This window comes from Nycticebus coucang, chromosome 4 (assembly GCF_027406575.1).
Source record: "Nycticebus coucang isolate mNycCou1 chromosome 4, mNycCou1.pri, whole genome shotgun sequence".
In the NCBI taxonomy this organism is placed as follows: Eukaryota; Metazoa; Chordata; class Mammalia; order Primates; family Lorisidae; genus Nycticebus; species Nycticebus coucang.
This window is the reverse complement of record NC_069783.1, coordinates 40,853,986-40,871,890: the sequence shown is the minus strand read 5'-3', so window position 1 is coordinate 40,871,890 and position 17,905 is coordinate 40,853,986. Positions and strand designations below refer to the sequence as shown.

Sequence of the window (17,905 nt, the reverse complement as noted above, 5' to 3'; positions counted from 1 at the left end):
ATCCTAGCGCTCTGGGAGGCCGAGGCAGGTGGATTGCCTGAGCTCAGGAGTTAGAAACCTGCCTGAGCCAGAATGCAACCTCCTGTCTAAAAATAGCCAGGCGTTGTGGTGGGCGTCTGTAGTCCCAGCTACTCAGGAGGCTGAGGCAAGAGGATCACTTGAGTCCAAGAATTTGAGGTTGCTGTGAGCGGTGACGTTACAGCACTCTACCCAGGGCGACTGAGTGAGACTCTGTCTCAAAAAAAACAAACAAAAAAACAAATGCTGCATTCCTGAAGAATAGGGTCTAACTACCCTGCCTCCTCTCTGGATGCAAAGCGGGAGAAAGGATCCTTGGCATGAATCAGGCTCCACTAGAACCATGGATCTGAAGAACAGACTCTTGATTCCAGGTGATGGATAATGTGTAGTTGTTGACACAGATCCACCTGGCCAGAGAAGGATCTCTGGGATTTACACAGCGGCATCATACTGTCCACAGAAGCTGGTAGTTGGTGCTCTCTTGGTGATGTCCTCAGTGCTATGCTTGAGACGGGCATGAGAGATCAGGTCCAGAACAGGCTCATCTTGGTTCCCTGTGTGGTCCTTGGATCATCAAGGCTAAGCATTTTCTCAGGAAAGCCTTCTATTAACTTGGCTGTTGTAAGCCACAAGGCTCAGTGCTGGTGGAAGATGTAGCAGGCCTGGTTTTTATACAGGAGATGCTTGTGAATCGGGGGCAAGCAGTGGAATTTTGGGGCTTCCAGCTGAGGTGACAGGGAAGGATTGGTCATGCAAACCGGGGCATGAAATGCATCTTCCTAGTGTAAGGGGTAGGCTCCAGTGCAGGGATCTGTATACCCTGTGTAGGGGAGGAGACTTGGGCTTCCGCGGGGAGCACATGCATTCCTATACCCTGGCAGCATCTCCTAGTGTAAGGAGTAGGCTCCAGTGCAGGGATCTGTATACCCTGTGTAGGGGAGGAGACTTGGGCTTCCGCGGGGAGCACACGCACTCCTATACCCTGCAGCATCTCAGGGCTCCATGGCCCCCAAGGCAGAGCCGCCTGAAGTCAACCAGGAAACTCTGGCTTCCTCAAGACCTCCACCTGAACACTGGCATCTTCCCCTGCTATTGCCCACTTTTTAGTTGTGTTATCTGGTTTTTGTTGTTGTTGTTGAGTGGTAGGAGTTCTTGTCTCTCTTCTATCTTCCTTTCCTCCCCTCCTCACTCCCCTTCTCTCTCCCTTTCCTTTTCTTCTCTTTTTCTTTTTAGACAGGGTCCTGCTTTTGCTGAGGCTAGAGTCCAGTAACATAATCATATATTACTGCAGTCTCAAACTCCTGAGCTCAAGCGATCCCCCTGCCTCAGCCTCCCAAGTACTAGGACTGCATCATGCGCACTACCAGGCCTGGCTAATTTTTCTGTTTTTATAGAAGAATAGGGTCTTGCTATGATGCCCAGTCTTGCCTGGAGCTCCTGGTCAAGAGTCCTCCCTTCTCAGCCTCTCAAAGTGCTGGGATTGCAGGCATGAGCCATGGAGCCCAGCCCACAGAACTGTTTTTGATGGCAGTCTTCAGAGGCTTTCTGTGGCTATGGAGTTTCTATCCCAGGCCTTTGCATCCTGTCAAAATCACTCGTATTGTATGGGACAGCTATCTACAGAGCAATTGCTAAATATCTGATGGGCTTAGGAAATAAGGGTGAAATATACAAACACGAATCCTCTCTACCTTGATAGCAATTTGGGTTATACATGTAAATGTACATGTCAGATTTGGACATTTCATTGTATATAAGGTTTACATTAAAAGAAAAACTAAACATATTAAATTATTGTTTATGATATACGCACTGAAGTTTTAGACAGAAGGGCACTGATGTGTAACTTATTTTAAAATGCATTAAAAAAGAGAGAATAGTGGATGGATAAAGGAATAAATAGGTGATAAGCAAATCTATCTATCTAGAGACGGAGTGTCACTCTGTTGCCCTGGGTAGAGTGCCATGGCATAGTAGCTCAGAGCAACCTCAAATTCCTGGGCTCAAGTGATCCTCTTGCATTAGCCTCCGGAGTAGCTGGGACCACAGGGGCTTAACACAATGCCCAGCTAGTTTTCTATTTTTAGTAGAGAAGGGGTCTGGCTCTTGCTCAAGCTGGTCTTGAACTCCTGAGCTCAAGCAATCCACCTACCTCGGCTTCCCAGAGTGCTAGGATTACAAGTGTGAGCCACTGTTCCGGCCAAGCAAATGTATTCAAATATGCATGAACCTGTTCCATCTTTGAAAGTTATTATAATAAAATGGTGGTAGAACACATGAGAAGAGGGTGCTCAAAAGGTACTGATATTTACCTCCCACAGCTTAGTTAGTGACGTCTTGTGTCCTGTCCTAGTTTTGGGGGAGATGGGTAGAGTGGGGTGACAGAGCATGGGACAAGATACTAGTTAACACTAAAAGCATTTTCTGCCCTTTGTAGCCTGGTAGCCTATTTCTAAACCTCTGAGTAATTCCCAGAAGTGCTTTTTTTTTTTGAGACAGAGCCTCAAGCTGTCGCCCTGGGTAGAGTGCTGTAACATCACAGCTCATAGCAACCTCCAACTCCTGAGCTCAAGCAATTCTCCTGCCTCCGCCTCCCAAGTAGCTGAACTACAGGCACCTGCCACACAACACCGGGCTATTTTTTGGTTGCAGCCGTCATTGTTGTTTGGCGGGCCCTGTCTGGATTCGAATCCCCCAGCTCAGGTGTATGTGGCTGGCGCCCTAGCTGCTTGAGCCACATGTGCCAAGCCCAGAAGTGCCTTCTATCATAAGGGATCAGCCAGTAGTTAGCAATGACTGATGATTGCAAACAATTGTTGTGATCCTTCAGTACCTACAAAACAAATACTTTTTATACCATAACCCAGGATACAATTATATATAACTGAGACAAAAGTTTTGTAAAACTATACTTTGATGCACTCTGATATTTTCTATTCTGTTTCTGAAAAAAGTTAGTTTCAATCGACTAATGATTTTCTTTTCTTTCTTTTTTTTTTTTTTTGTAGAGACAGAGTCTCACTGTACCACCCTCGGGTAGAGTGCCGTGGCGTCACACGGCTCACAGCAACCTCTAACTCTTGGGCTTACGCGATTCTCCTGCCTCAGCCTCCCAAGCAGCTGGGACTACAGGCGCCCGCCACAACACCCGGCTATTTTTTGGATGCAGTTTGGCCGGGGCTGGGTTTGAACCCGCCACCCTCAGTATATGGGGCCGGCGCCCTACTCACTGAGCCACAGGTGCCTCCGACTAATGATTTTCTAACGTAAACGTGGAGACCATTTAATGTTAACAATGGACATTGTCATAAAAATCCTTAGCATTTTGCAAGAGGGACTTTACCTAACAATTGCAATCAGTGTAACCTGGCTTATTGTACCCTCAATGAATCCCCAACAATAAAAAAAAAAAATCCTTAGCATTTTAAAATGTTCCTTCTAGCTTTAAAATCCTATAAATCTGGATTTTGTTACCTGGGCCGTTGCAATTTCTTGATGTGTGACCTTGGAAAGATGTTTAACTTTTTTTTTTTGAGACAGAGCCTCAAGCTGTCGCCCTGGGTAGAGTGCTGTGGCATCACAGCTCATGGCAACCTCCAACTCCTGGGCTCAAGCGATTCTCCTGCCTCCACCTCCCAAGTAGCTGGGATTACGGGCACCTGCCACAATGCCCGGCTATTTTGTTTTGGTTGCAGCCGTCATTGTTGTTTGGCAGGCTGGGGCTGGATTCGAACCCGCCAGCTCAGGTATATGTGGCTGGTGCCCTAGCCACTTGAGCCACAGGTGCCGAGTCGATGTTTAACTTTTTAGTCTCAGTGTTATCATCTGTAAATGGAAATGTTAGGGGAAATACATACTTCACAGAGTTCTTGAAAAGAATTAAAGGAGGTAATGAGTGCAAAGAACTTAGCATATGGCCCAACTGAAAGGCCTTAAGAAGTAGTAAACATTTTTACTAGTTCTGCATCCATGGACTTAAAAGAAATCAGAGGCCGGACGTGGTGGCTCATGCCTCCTAGCATTCTGGGAGACTGAGACAGGTGGATTGCTTGAGCTCAGGAGTTTGAGACCAGCCTGAGCTAGACTGAGACCTCATCTCTACTAAAAATAGAAAAACTAGCCAGGCATTGTGGCGGGCACCTGTGGTCTCAGCTACTCAGGAGGCTGAGACAAGAACAACTGAGCCCAGGAATTTGAGGTTGCTGGGAGCTGTGACACCACAGCACTCTAGTCTGGGGCGATGCAGTGAGACTGTCTCAAAAAAAAAAAAAAAAAAGAAAAGAAAAATCAGAATAGACTTCAAAGGAATATCGTGTCCCTCTCTGTCAATATCCTCTTCAGTTCTTTTTCCTGTTTGTGTTTTATAGAAGTAACCTTTGTGAGTCCCATTGTTTGTATAGTGCTCAGTAAACAGTACTCAGTTTTCCAGCAGTTGCCTGTGGTGGCATTGACAAGAGTGCCAGTTGGAAACATGGGGGATTTTGGCAGGCGTGGTGGTGTTTGTTGTTGGAGACTGCCTTGGCATACTTGTAGGTGAAAGTGATGCCTGGGGTTTCTCACTGATTCATCTCTTTCATGTGGAATTCTGAATAAACTGCCTCTGACTGCCTTGGGGAGTGGGCAGGAAGAGCCCTGAGGACCTCATTACGGATGAGCTTACTTCTTTGAAATTCCCTTACTGAGAGATTATTCCACACCATTTGGATTTCTTCCTTTTTAATCTGAACAACTTTGGCTGCTGATGGAAATAATTAGACAGAAAATGTTCTGGTATTTTTGGCACAGTTAATTTTTCTACTCTTCTGAAATTAATCAAATCTTGGGATTTTAGAGCTGGAAGTGTCCTTGGAAGATCCACGCAACTCTGCCACTTGATGGGTAAGGCTCGTCCTGGGGAGTGGAAAGATCACAGGGCCTTTGACATCAAGTCCAGTGCCCTTGCTCACATCTGGCTGGAGAGGAGACAGTTCGTTAGCTGGAGAACTGATACGTTTTATCCACAAACCAATCTAAGAAAAATATTATTATTACTATAGTGTGTTCCTTTCAGGGCACATGTTACTTGCTACTTTATTTATCAGTCTGTTATTTAGAATGGCAAAGAGGCAAAGAACTTAGAACTTGCAGTGGCTTAACACAATCAGGATTTATTTGTTGCTCACATATAATGTCCAATCTAGGTCAGGGTGCAAAACATTCTAGGTAGAAGTATAGAATAGTGAGTGCAAATTTTTTTCCCTGCCATGGCAACCTGGAAGTCATGTTTTCTTTTCTTTTCTTTTTTTTTTTTTTTTTTTGAGACAGAGTCGCCCTGGGTAGAGTGCTGTGGTATCACAGCTCACAGCAACCTCCAACTCCTGGGCTCAAGCCATACCCCTGCTTCCACCTCCCAAGTAGCTGGAACTATAGGCACCTGCCGCAATACCCGGCTATTTTTTGGTTGCAACCGTCATTGTTGTTTGGTGGGCCTGGGCTGGATTCGAACCCACCAGCTCAGGTGTTATGTGGCTGGCGCCTGAGCCGCTTGAGCCACAGGCACTGAACCAGAGTCATGTGTTCTTAATGGCTGGCTGCAAGGTGGCGGGTTCTCTATCAGTCTAAGTCCCTGAGTGATTATGCGGAGTAGAGCAAAGACACTTTCCACCCTGACCTAGATTGGACATGATAATACAACTTCACTTACGACCACTGAAATTCTAATTTAATATAATTTTCACGTGTCATGAAATGTAATTCTTCTTTTTTGTTTATTTTTCCCCCAACCATTAAAAAAATGTGAAAAAAATTAATATAGAAAAGCAAATGCTTAAGAATAACCAGGAAAATCTTGAAGAGGAAAATAGTCAAGTAATATATGCAAAATATAGTCATCCTTCTGTATACTTGGGGATGGGTCCCAGGACCTCCATGTATACCAAGTTCCATGCATACATGGGTCCTGCAAACTGAAGTCCTGCACTGGGCCGTACAATAAGTCAGCCTCTGTATGTGGAGTTTTTTCATCTCACCAATACTATACTTAGCATTTGCATTTGGTTGAAGAAATCCTCAGGTAAGTGGACCTAGACACTTCAAGGGCCTGTTCAAGGGCCAATCGTACACAGCTGTAATTAGAATAGGGAGCAGCATGGGAAGTACAAGACAAAATGGATTAATCAGATGATACCTGAGTGTAGCGCTGAACTTTCTACTTTGGAAATGTGGAAAATCCAACACTTCATTCAAGGCGCCGGCCCCATATGCCGGATGTGGTGGATTCAAACTCAGCCCCAGCTCAAAACCTCAAAAACAAATAAAACTTCATTCAAGTATGTTTGGTGATTTTACCTATGACAAAGGACAGTATTTCAAACCAGTGTGAAATGATGAAAAAAACAAACAAAAAACCCCACAAAAACTATCCTTAGGTTGCATACCATACCAAAAAAATAAATAAATAAATGGAGCTGTGGGAAGGATTTAGACCATAGGCTATAGTTTATTGAACCTTATTGCAAACACATTTATAGGCAAAGGCTCTGGGAACAGTTTCCCAAATCTGACACTCTGCAGAGCCTGAAGGATTCATAATGTATTAGAGCAAATTAAAGGCCTTGTGAACAAAGAACACAGTTTGCAGAGCAGGCCCTTAAACATGTCTGAAGAGGTAGTCAACATCTTTCACAATAAGATAGGGCTTTTCATCTATCAGAACAGCAAAGATCTTCAAGTTCAATAGCACTTTGCATGAGTGAGGCTGTGAGGAATAAACACTGCCATATATTGCTGGCGGGAGGATAATTTAGTACAGCCCCGGTGGGGGTAGTTTGGCAAGATCTATCAGAATTACAGATATTAAAAATACATATGGGGCGGCGCCTGTGGCTCAGTGAGTAGGGCGCCGGCCCCATATACCGAGGGTGGCGGGTTCAAACCCGGCCCCGGCCAAACTGCAACCAAAAAAGTAGCCGGGCGTTTTGGCGGGTGCCTGTAGTCCCAGCTACTTGGGAGGCTGAGGCAAGAGAATCGCTTAAGCCCAGGAGTTGGAGGTTGCTGTGAGCTGTGTGATGCCATGGCACTCTACCGAGGGCCATAAAGTGAGACTCTGTCTCTACAAAAAAAAAAAAAAAAATACATATGGTAAAAAATATCTTCTCCCCACATGTAGGCAGTTCAGCAAGTATCCAGCCATGTAACAGGGACAATAGATTAATAATAGCTGGATACTTTCTGGACAACCTTCATGTATTAATGCACATGTCTTCTTGACCCAGGAATTCGTGTCTGGGATTTATCTTTTAGATATGTTTGCACACATGTGAAATGATGTAGAAATAACAATACCGATTGCATCATTCTTTTTGATAAAGATGGAAAACTACCTTTAGGGTATTCTACCTGTGGCCCATGTGCTACATGCTGATTTTGTGAGGACTTTTTTTGCTTATCTGTGGTGTAGGGTATCATGAAAAGAATACACAGACTTTTTTTTTTTGCTAATTAATGCGCAGCAGAGAAAAAAAGATTGGACACCCTTAAATGTTCATCGAGTACAAACATTGATGGAATACGTGTATCACCATGTTTAAGAAGTGAGGAAGCTCTCTGTTTACTGATCTGGAACAATCTCCAGGATATAATAACCAAACAGGAGGCAGTAAAATTAAAATAATATATTTCTGTTTGTGTAAAAGGAGATATATTATATATACATACACCTGTGTATATACATACACAGATGTGTACTTATACACATACATGTAAACATTTTTTGTTTGTATGTGCATTAAATAACTCTGGGAGGATGCCTAAGAAACTGATAATAGGCTCGGTGCCCGTAGCTCAGCAGTTGGGGCACCAGCCACAAGCAGGGAGGCTGGTGGGTTCGAACCCAGCCAGAGCCTGCTAAACAAACAAAAAATATCCGGGCATTGTGGTGGGCGCCTGTGGTCCCAGCTACAAGCGTGGCTGAGGCAAGAGAATCTCTTGAGCCCAAAAGTTTGAGGTTGCTGTGAGCTGTGACACCATGGCACTCTACCCAGGGTGACATAGTGAGAGACTGTCTCAAAAAATATAAAAAGAAACTGATAATAAATATTTGTTGCCTCTAAGGAGGGAAATGGGGTGGCTGCATACACACACATATACACACACATATATATATTTAACTTTTTAGGTTTAAACCATGTGAATTCAGTAGTGCATTATTCAATGCCTATTTAAAGAATAAAGACAGGTTAATAAATAAAATAAACAAAGTTAACCTTTAAGCCCTACACAGCATTCTAGTAGGGAACACGGTTAATTGTATTTGCTTACTTCCCTGCGTGCTATCCAGTACAACCTGCCTTCTGTGGGCTGCGCTTGCAGTCAGGCTTCGCAAAATGCTGTCCCACCTGCTCCCATCCCACCCACTCTGATTTCTTCTCTCTGCATTGTATTTCTGATATTTGGGTTTAGGTCTCTGGTGAGAAACAATTATGTGGAGAACAATGAATGATGGTATAATGATTAAAACTTTTAATTTGGAATTAAACATTTTAAACTAATCTACAGTTACCTTTGAATTGCTTCACACTCCAGGTCTGCGTTTCCTAACTGGTGCATTGAAATTTGATATCTTCAACTCTGGATTATTTGGGGCAAGGGCCCAGGGGTGCTAGAACCCCCAGGATGATGGCTCCTTCAAGAATCCTACCCCTTGACTCCAGTATACTGTGTAAATATTATTTTCCATGTGTGCTGTGATGTGGAAAAAATTCATAAATACTACTCTAGGTAAAATGTGGTCTTTTTTTTTATTAAATCATAGCTGTGTACATTAATACGATCATGGGGCACCAGGCACTGGTTTTATAGACCATTTGACACATTTTCATCACACTGGTTAACATAGCCTTCCTGGCATTTTCTTAGTTATTGTGTTAAGACATTTACATTCTACATTTTAAAATGTGGTCTTATATTTAAAAAATACATGCTGTGTAAAAAGAATCACAGAAAACAAAGGAGTTGTCTCTGGGAAAATCCCAGTGGTGGTTTTGCTGCAGTGTGGGAGTTGTTTTCCCCTGGGAAGCTCCTGGCGAGGATGGTTATGACCAGGCGCCCTCCTGGTGAGGACACTCGTGCAGGGCCCAAAATGCTGGCTCGTCGTCAGTGTCCCCCACACAGGTCTGTTGGAAAAGACAAAAGAGGCTCATTTTAGGAAATGGTCTTGCACTTACTCTGTTACCCAGAAGTAAATCATCAGAAAATTTGAGTATGTTCACTGTATGTAGGAACAAAACCTTTCTGGCCCACCTCATACCTTACATAGCAGTTGAGAATCACTGTCCTCCAAGAGTTAAGTGAAACTTTATATTGTGGCTAGCTGAGTATGAACTAACTTCAAACCATCAAATAAGAGAGACATTTTTTAAAAGTATTAGTGACGAGTAAAAGAAAATGTCATTTAAAGGGTATCACATGCAATTATAAATAAGAACTCTTTGAAGTTAATTTTTGTATGAACTGATGTGTTGTTCTGTTACGTCCTGGTGTGCTTGCGATGTGAGTAATACTGTCTGTTCTTGATGTTTTCTGGAAAAGTAACTGATTAGTATGTCAGTGTAGTACTATCTGAAGAAATCCAAGAGCTATTAAAATGCTTAAAAATAAAATGATCAATTGTTCTTTTGTTCTCTTGCCAGGATAATTGAAGCTATCTGCATAGGTTGGTTCACTGCAGAGTGCATCGTGAGGTTCATCGTCTCCAAAAACAAGTGTGAGTTTGTCAAGAGACCCCTGAACATCATTGATTTACTGGCAATCACACCGTATTACATCTCCGTGTTGATGACAGTATTTACAGGCGAGAACTCTCAACTCCAGAGGGCTGGAGTCACCTTGAGGGTGCTTAGAATGATGAGGATTTTTTGGGTGATTAAGCTTGCCCGTCACTTCATTGGTCTTCAGACACTTGGTTTGACTCTTAAACGTTGTTACCGAGAGATGGTTATGTTACTTGTCTTCATTTGTGTTGCCATGGCAATCTTTAGTGCACTTTCTCAGCTTCTTGAACATGGGTTGGACCTGGAAACATCCAACAAGGACTTCGCCAGCATCCCTGCTGCCTGCTGGTGGGTGATTATCTCTATGACTACAGTTGGCTATGGAGACATGTATCCTATCACAGTGCCTGGAAGAATCCTTGGAGGAGTTTGTGTTGTTAGTGGCATCGTTTTACTGGCATTACCGATCACTTTTATCTACCATAGCTTTGTGCAGTGTTATCATGAGCTCAAGTTTAGATCCGCTAGATGTAGTAAGAGCCTCTCTGCTGAGTTCCTCAATTAGTGCATTGCAAACCAGTTCTTGCACACACCCCATAGAGAGTTGATGCTGCTTCATCTGCGTATGTTTCTTGCTGGGTGACCACTGCAGCGGCATTGTCATCAGCTTGGTGGGTAAAAATCATCCTTCCCAGCTGAAAGGAGAAAACAATTTACTTCTTATGGAGTAAATAGAATTGAGACTGCAAAGGGAGAATAAAGACGCCTAGAATAAACTTTAGGACCTTATTTTTTTTTTACTAAGATGAGGTTTCGCTGTATCACCCAAGCTGGGCTCAAGTGGTCCTCCTGCCTCAGCCTCCTGAGTAGGGACTACAGGCGTGTGCCATCCACTGGGCCTGGTTTCTAGGACTTTATTTTATTTAGATTTGTTTCCTCCTTACCTTGCACAATTACACATCATGTTTAAGTACATTATTTGATCATTTTAAAACAGAAAGGTACTATTTTCCAAATGTTTTCCCATTTTAGGAATTCAGAAGAAGCTTGGAACTTACAGTGTTGTTTTTTGTTTGAAAGTAACATTTTCATTTCTAAATGTTTTATAATTTCTCATATCAATGTCACAAGTATCCTGGAAACATATGTCACATGCAGGAACTGTTTAACAAATACTTTAAAAAATTGGCCAAAACTTAAATTGTGTAATAGAGCTAGATACAAAGCAAGAATAGTATTTGAAAAACTTTCCCAGCATACTTCACAATTCTCTGCTTAATTTTTATGCCTGTGATTCACCTTATCACATAGCTTCATGGACGCTTGAATGTGTTTTTCCTTTTCTTTTTTCTTTTTATTCATTTTGTAGAGATGAGGGCTCGCTATGTTGCCTAGGCTGGTCTTGAACTCCTGGTCTCAAGTGATTCTCTTGTGTTGGCCGCCCAAAGTGGTGGGATCACAAGTGTGAACTACCATGCCTGGCCACCTTTTCCATTTTGGATTTTTTAACTCTCTTTACTGAGATACTCAGAAAAGTATTTAAGAATTAAAGAGAGCTTATATTGTTTAGAATTTAATTGAATAATATTTGAATTCATTGCTGTTACTTGGTGATAATTGTCTTCACATTCAAATGTCCAAACAAGAATATTTCCAACATAAAAATGATAATAGAAATAGTTTGATATAGCTCAGCACCTGTAGCTCAATGGTTAGGGCACCAGCCACATGCACCAAGGCTGGCAGGTTCAAGCCCAGCCTGGGCCTGCTAAACAACAATGACAACAATAACAAAAAAAGAAAAAATATCTGGGCATTGTGGCTGGCGCCTGTAGTCCCACCTACTTGGGAGGCTGAGGTAAGAGAATCGCTTGAGCTCAAGAGTTTGACTTTGCTGTGAGCTGTGATTCTACAGCACTCTACTGTGGGTAATATAGTGAGACTCTGTCTCAAAAAAAAAAAAGAGAAAAGAAATAGTTTGGTAAAACTCAATATTTCAACCTATATTTATCTTCTTCTCTTAACTTCCCCCCGAAATGCTGTGGCTTCAGTAAGACTTACCAGATGAAAGGCTATTTAAGTAGCCTTTTTTCTTTTTCCATGACTTTTATAGAGAAGTGTATTTATGTAGCTTTTTAAGTGCCAAAGTTACACTTATGTGTTGTGACTGGACTATCATTAAAAGAAGAAATTAGGTATTACTATACTCTTAGTTGCTGTGTAGCTAAGTCAATTTTAAGCGAGGTAAAAGCAATGAATAGATAATTATTTGATCTGATCTTCACCATTGTAAATCAAAGCTACACCAAAATACTTTTTGTAAGAATACTGAATAATATGCCATATTAATCTGGTGAGATTTTTAGACTAGGTAATATAAAAGTGATGATTGTTTAGTACTAAATTTTAGCAACAGGAATTAGAATTTTACTTTTTCATTCAGGTTGCCATAAAAATGTCAGTGTATAAACATAAAAAATTAAAGTTGTGGATTCATGAATAATTTAGTGTTGTACACTGTAATTTATCAGGGATAAAAGAGACACAGGTTGGAAAGTGGTGGGTAAGACATGGGACCTGGATATATTTATCAAAGAAAAGGGTTACTTACCATAAGTTTCATTAAAGGAATATTAGCCATCATCTCTAGTTCAAACCTTGACTATTATAGGTAGAAAACCAAAGTAAGAGAGGATTGATTATGAAGGAGTTGGGGCTTAAAATCTGGATTTCCGGGGTGGCGCCTGTGGCTCAGTGAGTAGGGCGCCGGCCCCATATGCCAAGCGTGGCGGGTTCAAACCCAGCCCCGGCCAAACTGCAACAACAACAACAAAAAAAATAGCTGGGCATTGTGGCGGGTGCCTGTAGTCCCAGCTGCTCGGGAGGCTGAGGCAAGAGAATCGCTCTAAGCCCAAGAGTAGAGGTTGCTGTGAGCCGTGTGATGCCACGGCACTCTACCGAGGGCAGTACAGTAAGACTCTGTCTCTACCAAAAAAAAAAAAAAAAATCTGGATTTCCGGAAACCCAGCCCAGAAATTTATTCTTCGCACACCTCTGGGTGTTGAGGAAAAGCTTGAGAAATCACACTTCCTTGTCATTGTCAGGCCCAAGATATAATAGCAAAGCCCTTTGGTCTTCCCTGATTACCTTTCCTGAGTTTATGTGATATTTTGTGATAAAGATCTTGCCCTATCTTCCATACTACTATTGGGATGCTCCTTCTTTGCATACTCAGAATACATTCTATTATTTATTGTATATTTATTGTATTTTAATATAGCTGAAATAAATGGCATGATTTATTTTTTCTTACCTATTTGGTTTAAAGCTTTGTGATTCATGCAAATAATGTGCAGATGGTAGCACCTCCATGTTCTCAATAAAAATATGATAGCCATCAATTTTATTGGTGGTTATCTCTCCATTGGTGGTGAATTCTTCATGTGAACATGTCTTCTCTTCCCAAGTAAATTATAACTATCTTGAAAGCTGAGACCCTATTTTATGCACATCCTTTATATCCCCACAGTGGCTTTTACAGACTTGGGCACAAACTATTGACTGGCATGGGGGGAAGAAACTTGTGTGTGAGGAGGCAAGGAGAGGCATATCCCTGTACGTGTATATCGCCACATGCGCGAGCACACAGACTTTGTGCGTCCGTTGTTGGTGATGCTGTATTTTTCATAGGACCAGTTTTCATAAAGAAGCATGTTAGATAAATGCTAATGGCAGTTCAGCTATCTCTTTATTAAGGAGATGATGAGACATGATAGAGTAGTGCGTTCACAAGTGAAAAAATATATTAGAGTTTTGTCTTTGTGGATAGTATAGTTTTTTAGGAACAGAGCATTTTCTTGTACTTTCCCTGAGCGTTGCTTCTGTAAAAACCAAATCACTAAGTAGCGTTTCTGTCTTAGCTGTACTTTGAAACATTTCTCAGAACTCAGTTTTCATGGTGAAAATGTTATCATTGGGATTTATGTTAGTACCATTAAGTCAGATGTTACCCTGAATTAAAATACACAAAGAAGAAAGAGGAAACCTGAATCTCTATTCTGATCTGACCACACCAGACTTAATGTGTTACGTGACTCAGTCTTTTTTTTTAATTTTTTAATTTTTATTTTTTTTTACGTGACTTAATCTCGTAGGTCACTTGTTTTGTACTCTCTAAAATGGGATATGTCAGCATTTTTTTTTTTTTTTTTGTAGAGACAGAGTCTCACTGTACCGCCCTTGGGTAGAGTGCCATGGTGTCACACAGCTCACAGCAACCTCTAACTCTTGGGCTTACGCGATTCTCTTGCCTCAGCCTCCCGAGTAGCTGGGACTACAGGCGCCCGCCACAACGCCCGGCTATATTTTGCTTGTAGTTTGGCCGGGGCCGGGTTTGAACCCGCCACCCTCAGCATATGGGGCTGGCGCCTTACCGACTGAGCCACAGGCGCCGCCCGATATGTCAGCATTAGAAAACCAAAATTAGGGAATATATTTGAAAGTGAACATACTGCAACCATGCAAGACTTTGTTTTTTTCTTTTATGACTTCATTGTGGCTGTTAGGTTGCTAGTTGAAACAGTTGCATTTGCTCTTAGGTGTTTTTTATTTTTTTGAAGACAGAGTCTCAGTATGTCGCCCTCAGTAGAGTGCTGTGGCATCACAGCTCACAGCAACCTCCAACTCTTGGGCTTAAGCAATTCTCTTGCCTCAGCCTCCCAAGTAGCTGGCACTACAGGCACCTGCCACTATGCGCGGCTATTTTTTTTGTTGTTGTTGTTGCAGTGGTCGTTGTTGTTTTAGCTGGCCCGGGCCAGGTTTGAATCCACCAGCCCTGGTGTATGTGGCCGTCACCCTAGCTGCTGAGCTATTGGCGCTGAGCCTGCTCTTAGGTTTAGTTGTTACTTGTAAGCACACATTTATAAGTTCTTACTTTCTTTTTTTTTTTTTTTTTGCAGTTTTTGGCCAGGGCCGGGTTTGAACCCACCACCTTCGGAATATGGGGCCGGCGCCCTAGTCCTTTGAGCCACAGGTGCCACCCAGTTCTTACTTTCTTACATGCATTAAAACACATACTTTCACAATGGCCATCAGTAAGTAACAATACTATTTCCTATTTTTAAACTTTTGTCCAGAGGTCGTATGATCCAGAAGAGGTGGAGATGGTTGGTTTGGTATTTTTTGGAAGCAGCTTATTTTGCCTGTTTTGTGTAGAAATAAAAAATAAAACACCGAAAATTCCTAGCTATGTTTTACTATTAACTTATAATTCCAATTTTAAAATTGGAATTCCAATTCCAATTTTAAGCATAGCTTCACAGAATATTTCCAGAGCCCTCTGACCCTACATAAATGTACATTTCATTATGGAGGGCAATTTCATCAGACATAGTCTAAGTATTTTATACAATCATATGAAGTTGGAACCAAATGGGTCCTGGAGACCTTCTGGTCTACCTTACCCCCAATCCTATGCCCTTTGTCCCATCCAAATGTTAGCAACCAGATAACTCTGCTCCCATAAGTGTGATTTAGCTGTCTGTGGTCAATCTAGAGTTAAGTTAGACCCCAGAAACCTGATTTATAGACTTTTGGTTCAGTACTCTGTGGATATACTCTGTTTTTTGAAATTTTGCATTGTCAGAAGGTATGGAGGATTTCTTTTGAAATTAATTTTTTTCAGGTCTTTAGAGTCCTTTTTTTTTTTTTGTCTTAAAGGTTAAATTGAAAAGTAAATGTTGCCAGCTCACACCTATAATCCTAGCACTCTGGGAGGTTGAGGAGGGAGGATCACTTGAACTCAGGAGTTCGAGACCAGCCTGAGCAAGAGCAAGACCTCATCTCTCCTAAAAATAGAAAAACTAGCTGGGCATTGTGGCGGGTGTCTGTAAGCCCAGCTACTTGAGAGGCTGAGGGAAGAGGATTGCTTCAGCCCAAGAATTTGAGGTTGCTGTGAGCTGTGATGCCATGGCACTCTACCTAGGGTGACAGAGTGAAATAAAGATAATAAAAATAAAAAGCATATGTTGCTTTTAGAAGCCTTAGTTGTCAGGAAGGAGGGCTTGGGACCAGTGCATTTAGGGAATTCAGATTTTCAATAGAATTTTAAAAATTACAAAACAGTTGTGTACCTATTCATATATTATGCAAATAAGTACAGGTATTTCACAGTTATCCTTGCATTATTTTGAAGAACCAGGCTAAGTAATGTCATAATTGAATAGAAAGTGACATGAGTTGAAACTTTAATGGAATATTCTGGAAAAGATCCATTTTGGTCAGGGAAGGTTGCGTACACTTCTGCTCAGCATTCTTTCTTTTCTTTTCTTTTTTTTCCCTTTGAGACAGAGTGTCACTACATTGCCCTCAGTAGAGTGCTTTTGTGTCACAGCTCACAGCAACCTCAAACTCTTGGGCTTAAGCGAGTCTCTTGCCTCAACCTCTCAAGTAGCTGGGGCTACAGGCGCCCGCTCCAGTGCCCAGCTATTTTGTTGTTGTTGTAGTTGTCATTGTTGTTTAGTAGGCCTGGGCCGGATTCGAACCCCCCAGCCCTGGTTTATGTGGCCAGCACCCTAACCACTTAGCTACAGACGCTGAGCCTGTGGAGCCTTTCATAGACTGGTACAATGTTATCTGCAAACAAGATTATATTGTCTCATTCTGTGATTAACTTGTGCCCAGACTTTTAGATTTTTGGATGCTTTTGACCACTAATGGAAGCTCAATGATCAGTTTATTATTATTTGCTTAGAGAATTGAACTTGATAACCTGTTATTTATGCTGTAATTTAAATAAGTTAATTTTTTAAATAGGTTTTATGGGAATTCTTTGATTTATATTTTAAAATGTAAGGCCGGGCATGGTGTGTCACACCTGTAATCTTAGCACTCTGGGAGGCCGAGGCAGGTGAATTGCCTGAGCTCACAGATTCGAGACCAGCCTGAGCCAGAGCGAGACTTCATCTCTAAAAATAGCTGGACGTTGTGGTAGGCACTGATAGTCCCAGCTACTTTGGAGGCTGAGGCAAGAGAATCGCTTCAGCCCAAGAGTTTAAGGTTGCTGTGAGCTATGACGCCCCGACACTCTACTGAGTGAGACTCTGTCTCAAAAAATAAATTAATTCGCCTGTAGTCTCAGCTACTCGGGAGGCTGAGGCAAGAGAATCGCTTCAGCCTAGGAGTTGGAGGTTGCTGTGAGCTGTGTGATGCCACGGCACTCTACCGAGGGCCATAAAGTGAGACTCTGTCTCTACAAAAAAAATAATTAATTAATTAATTAATAAATAAAATAAATAGGCTTGGTGCCTGTAGCTCAAGCATACTGGTCCTAGCTACTAGGGTGCCAGACATACACCGGAGCTGGCCGGTTTGAACAACAATGACAATTACAACCAAAAAAAAAAAACAACATAGCCGGGCATTGTAGCCTCCCAGCTACTTGGGAGGCTGAGGCAAGAGAATTGCTTAAGCCCAAGAGTTTGAGGTTGCGGTGAGCTGTGATAACACGGCACTCTATCCAAGGCGACAGCTTAAGACTCTGCCTCAAAAAATAAATAAATAAATAAATAAATAAATAAATAAATAAATCGACAACACTATATCAAGTAAAATCAAAGCATAAAGCATTATGCTTTCTTTCTTTCTTTTTTTTAATTTGAGACAGAGTCTCACTATGTTGCCCTTGGTAGAGTGCCATTGTGTCACAGCTCACAGCAACCTCCAACTCTTGGGCTTAAGTGATTCTCTTGCCTAAATATGAATGGCACTTAGTAAAAACCAGAGGGAATGTTGCTTGGTCTTCACCTGCCAGGAGTAAGTGAGCCTATGTCATTTGAATCCAAATTAACGCTCTGGTGTACTTATTTATGTGGCATTGTATTACAACTGAATCTGAAATTTCCCTTAATTTTTTATTAGGTAGGATCTTCTACCCCAGACTTCAGTGATTTCTATTGTTTTGAAATAATTTTATAATTTTACTTTTGACAGAGTGGAGACCATTTGTAGTTTGTATTATTACAGTGTTTGTTTTGCCTAAGTAATGGCAGATGTTTTTTGCTACATAATATAGAATCGATTTGTTCAACTTACACATTGCTAGGGTTTGTTTTGTTTGGGTTTTGAGACAGGATCCT

At 41.8% G+C, this 17,905-nt stretch overlaps 1 protein-coding gene across 2 annotated transcripts in view; it reads left to right on the top strand.

The window, feature by feature from the left end:
- KCNG3 (potassium voltage-gated channel modifier subfamily G member 3) overlaps window positions 1-12,960 on the top strand; it is a 55,578-nt gene extending 42,618 nt beyond the window's left edge. For both annotated transcript variants that reach the window (XM_053588469.1, XM_053588471.1), the window contains exon 2: window positions 9,690-12,960. In XM_053588469.1, coding sequence (XP_053444444.1) covers window positions 9,690-10,335 — 646 coding nt within the window. In that variant the 3' untranslated portion in view covers window positions 10,336-12,960. The remainder of the gene's footprint in view (window positions 1-9,689) is intronic.
- The last annotated feature ends 4,945 nt before the right edge of the window (window positions 12,961-17,905 follow it).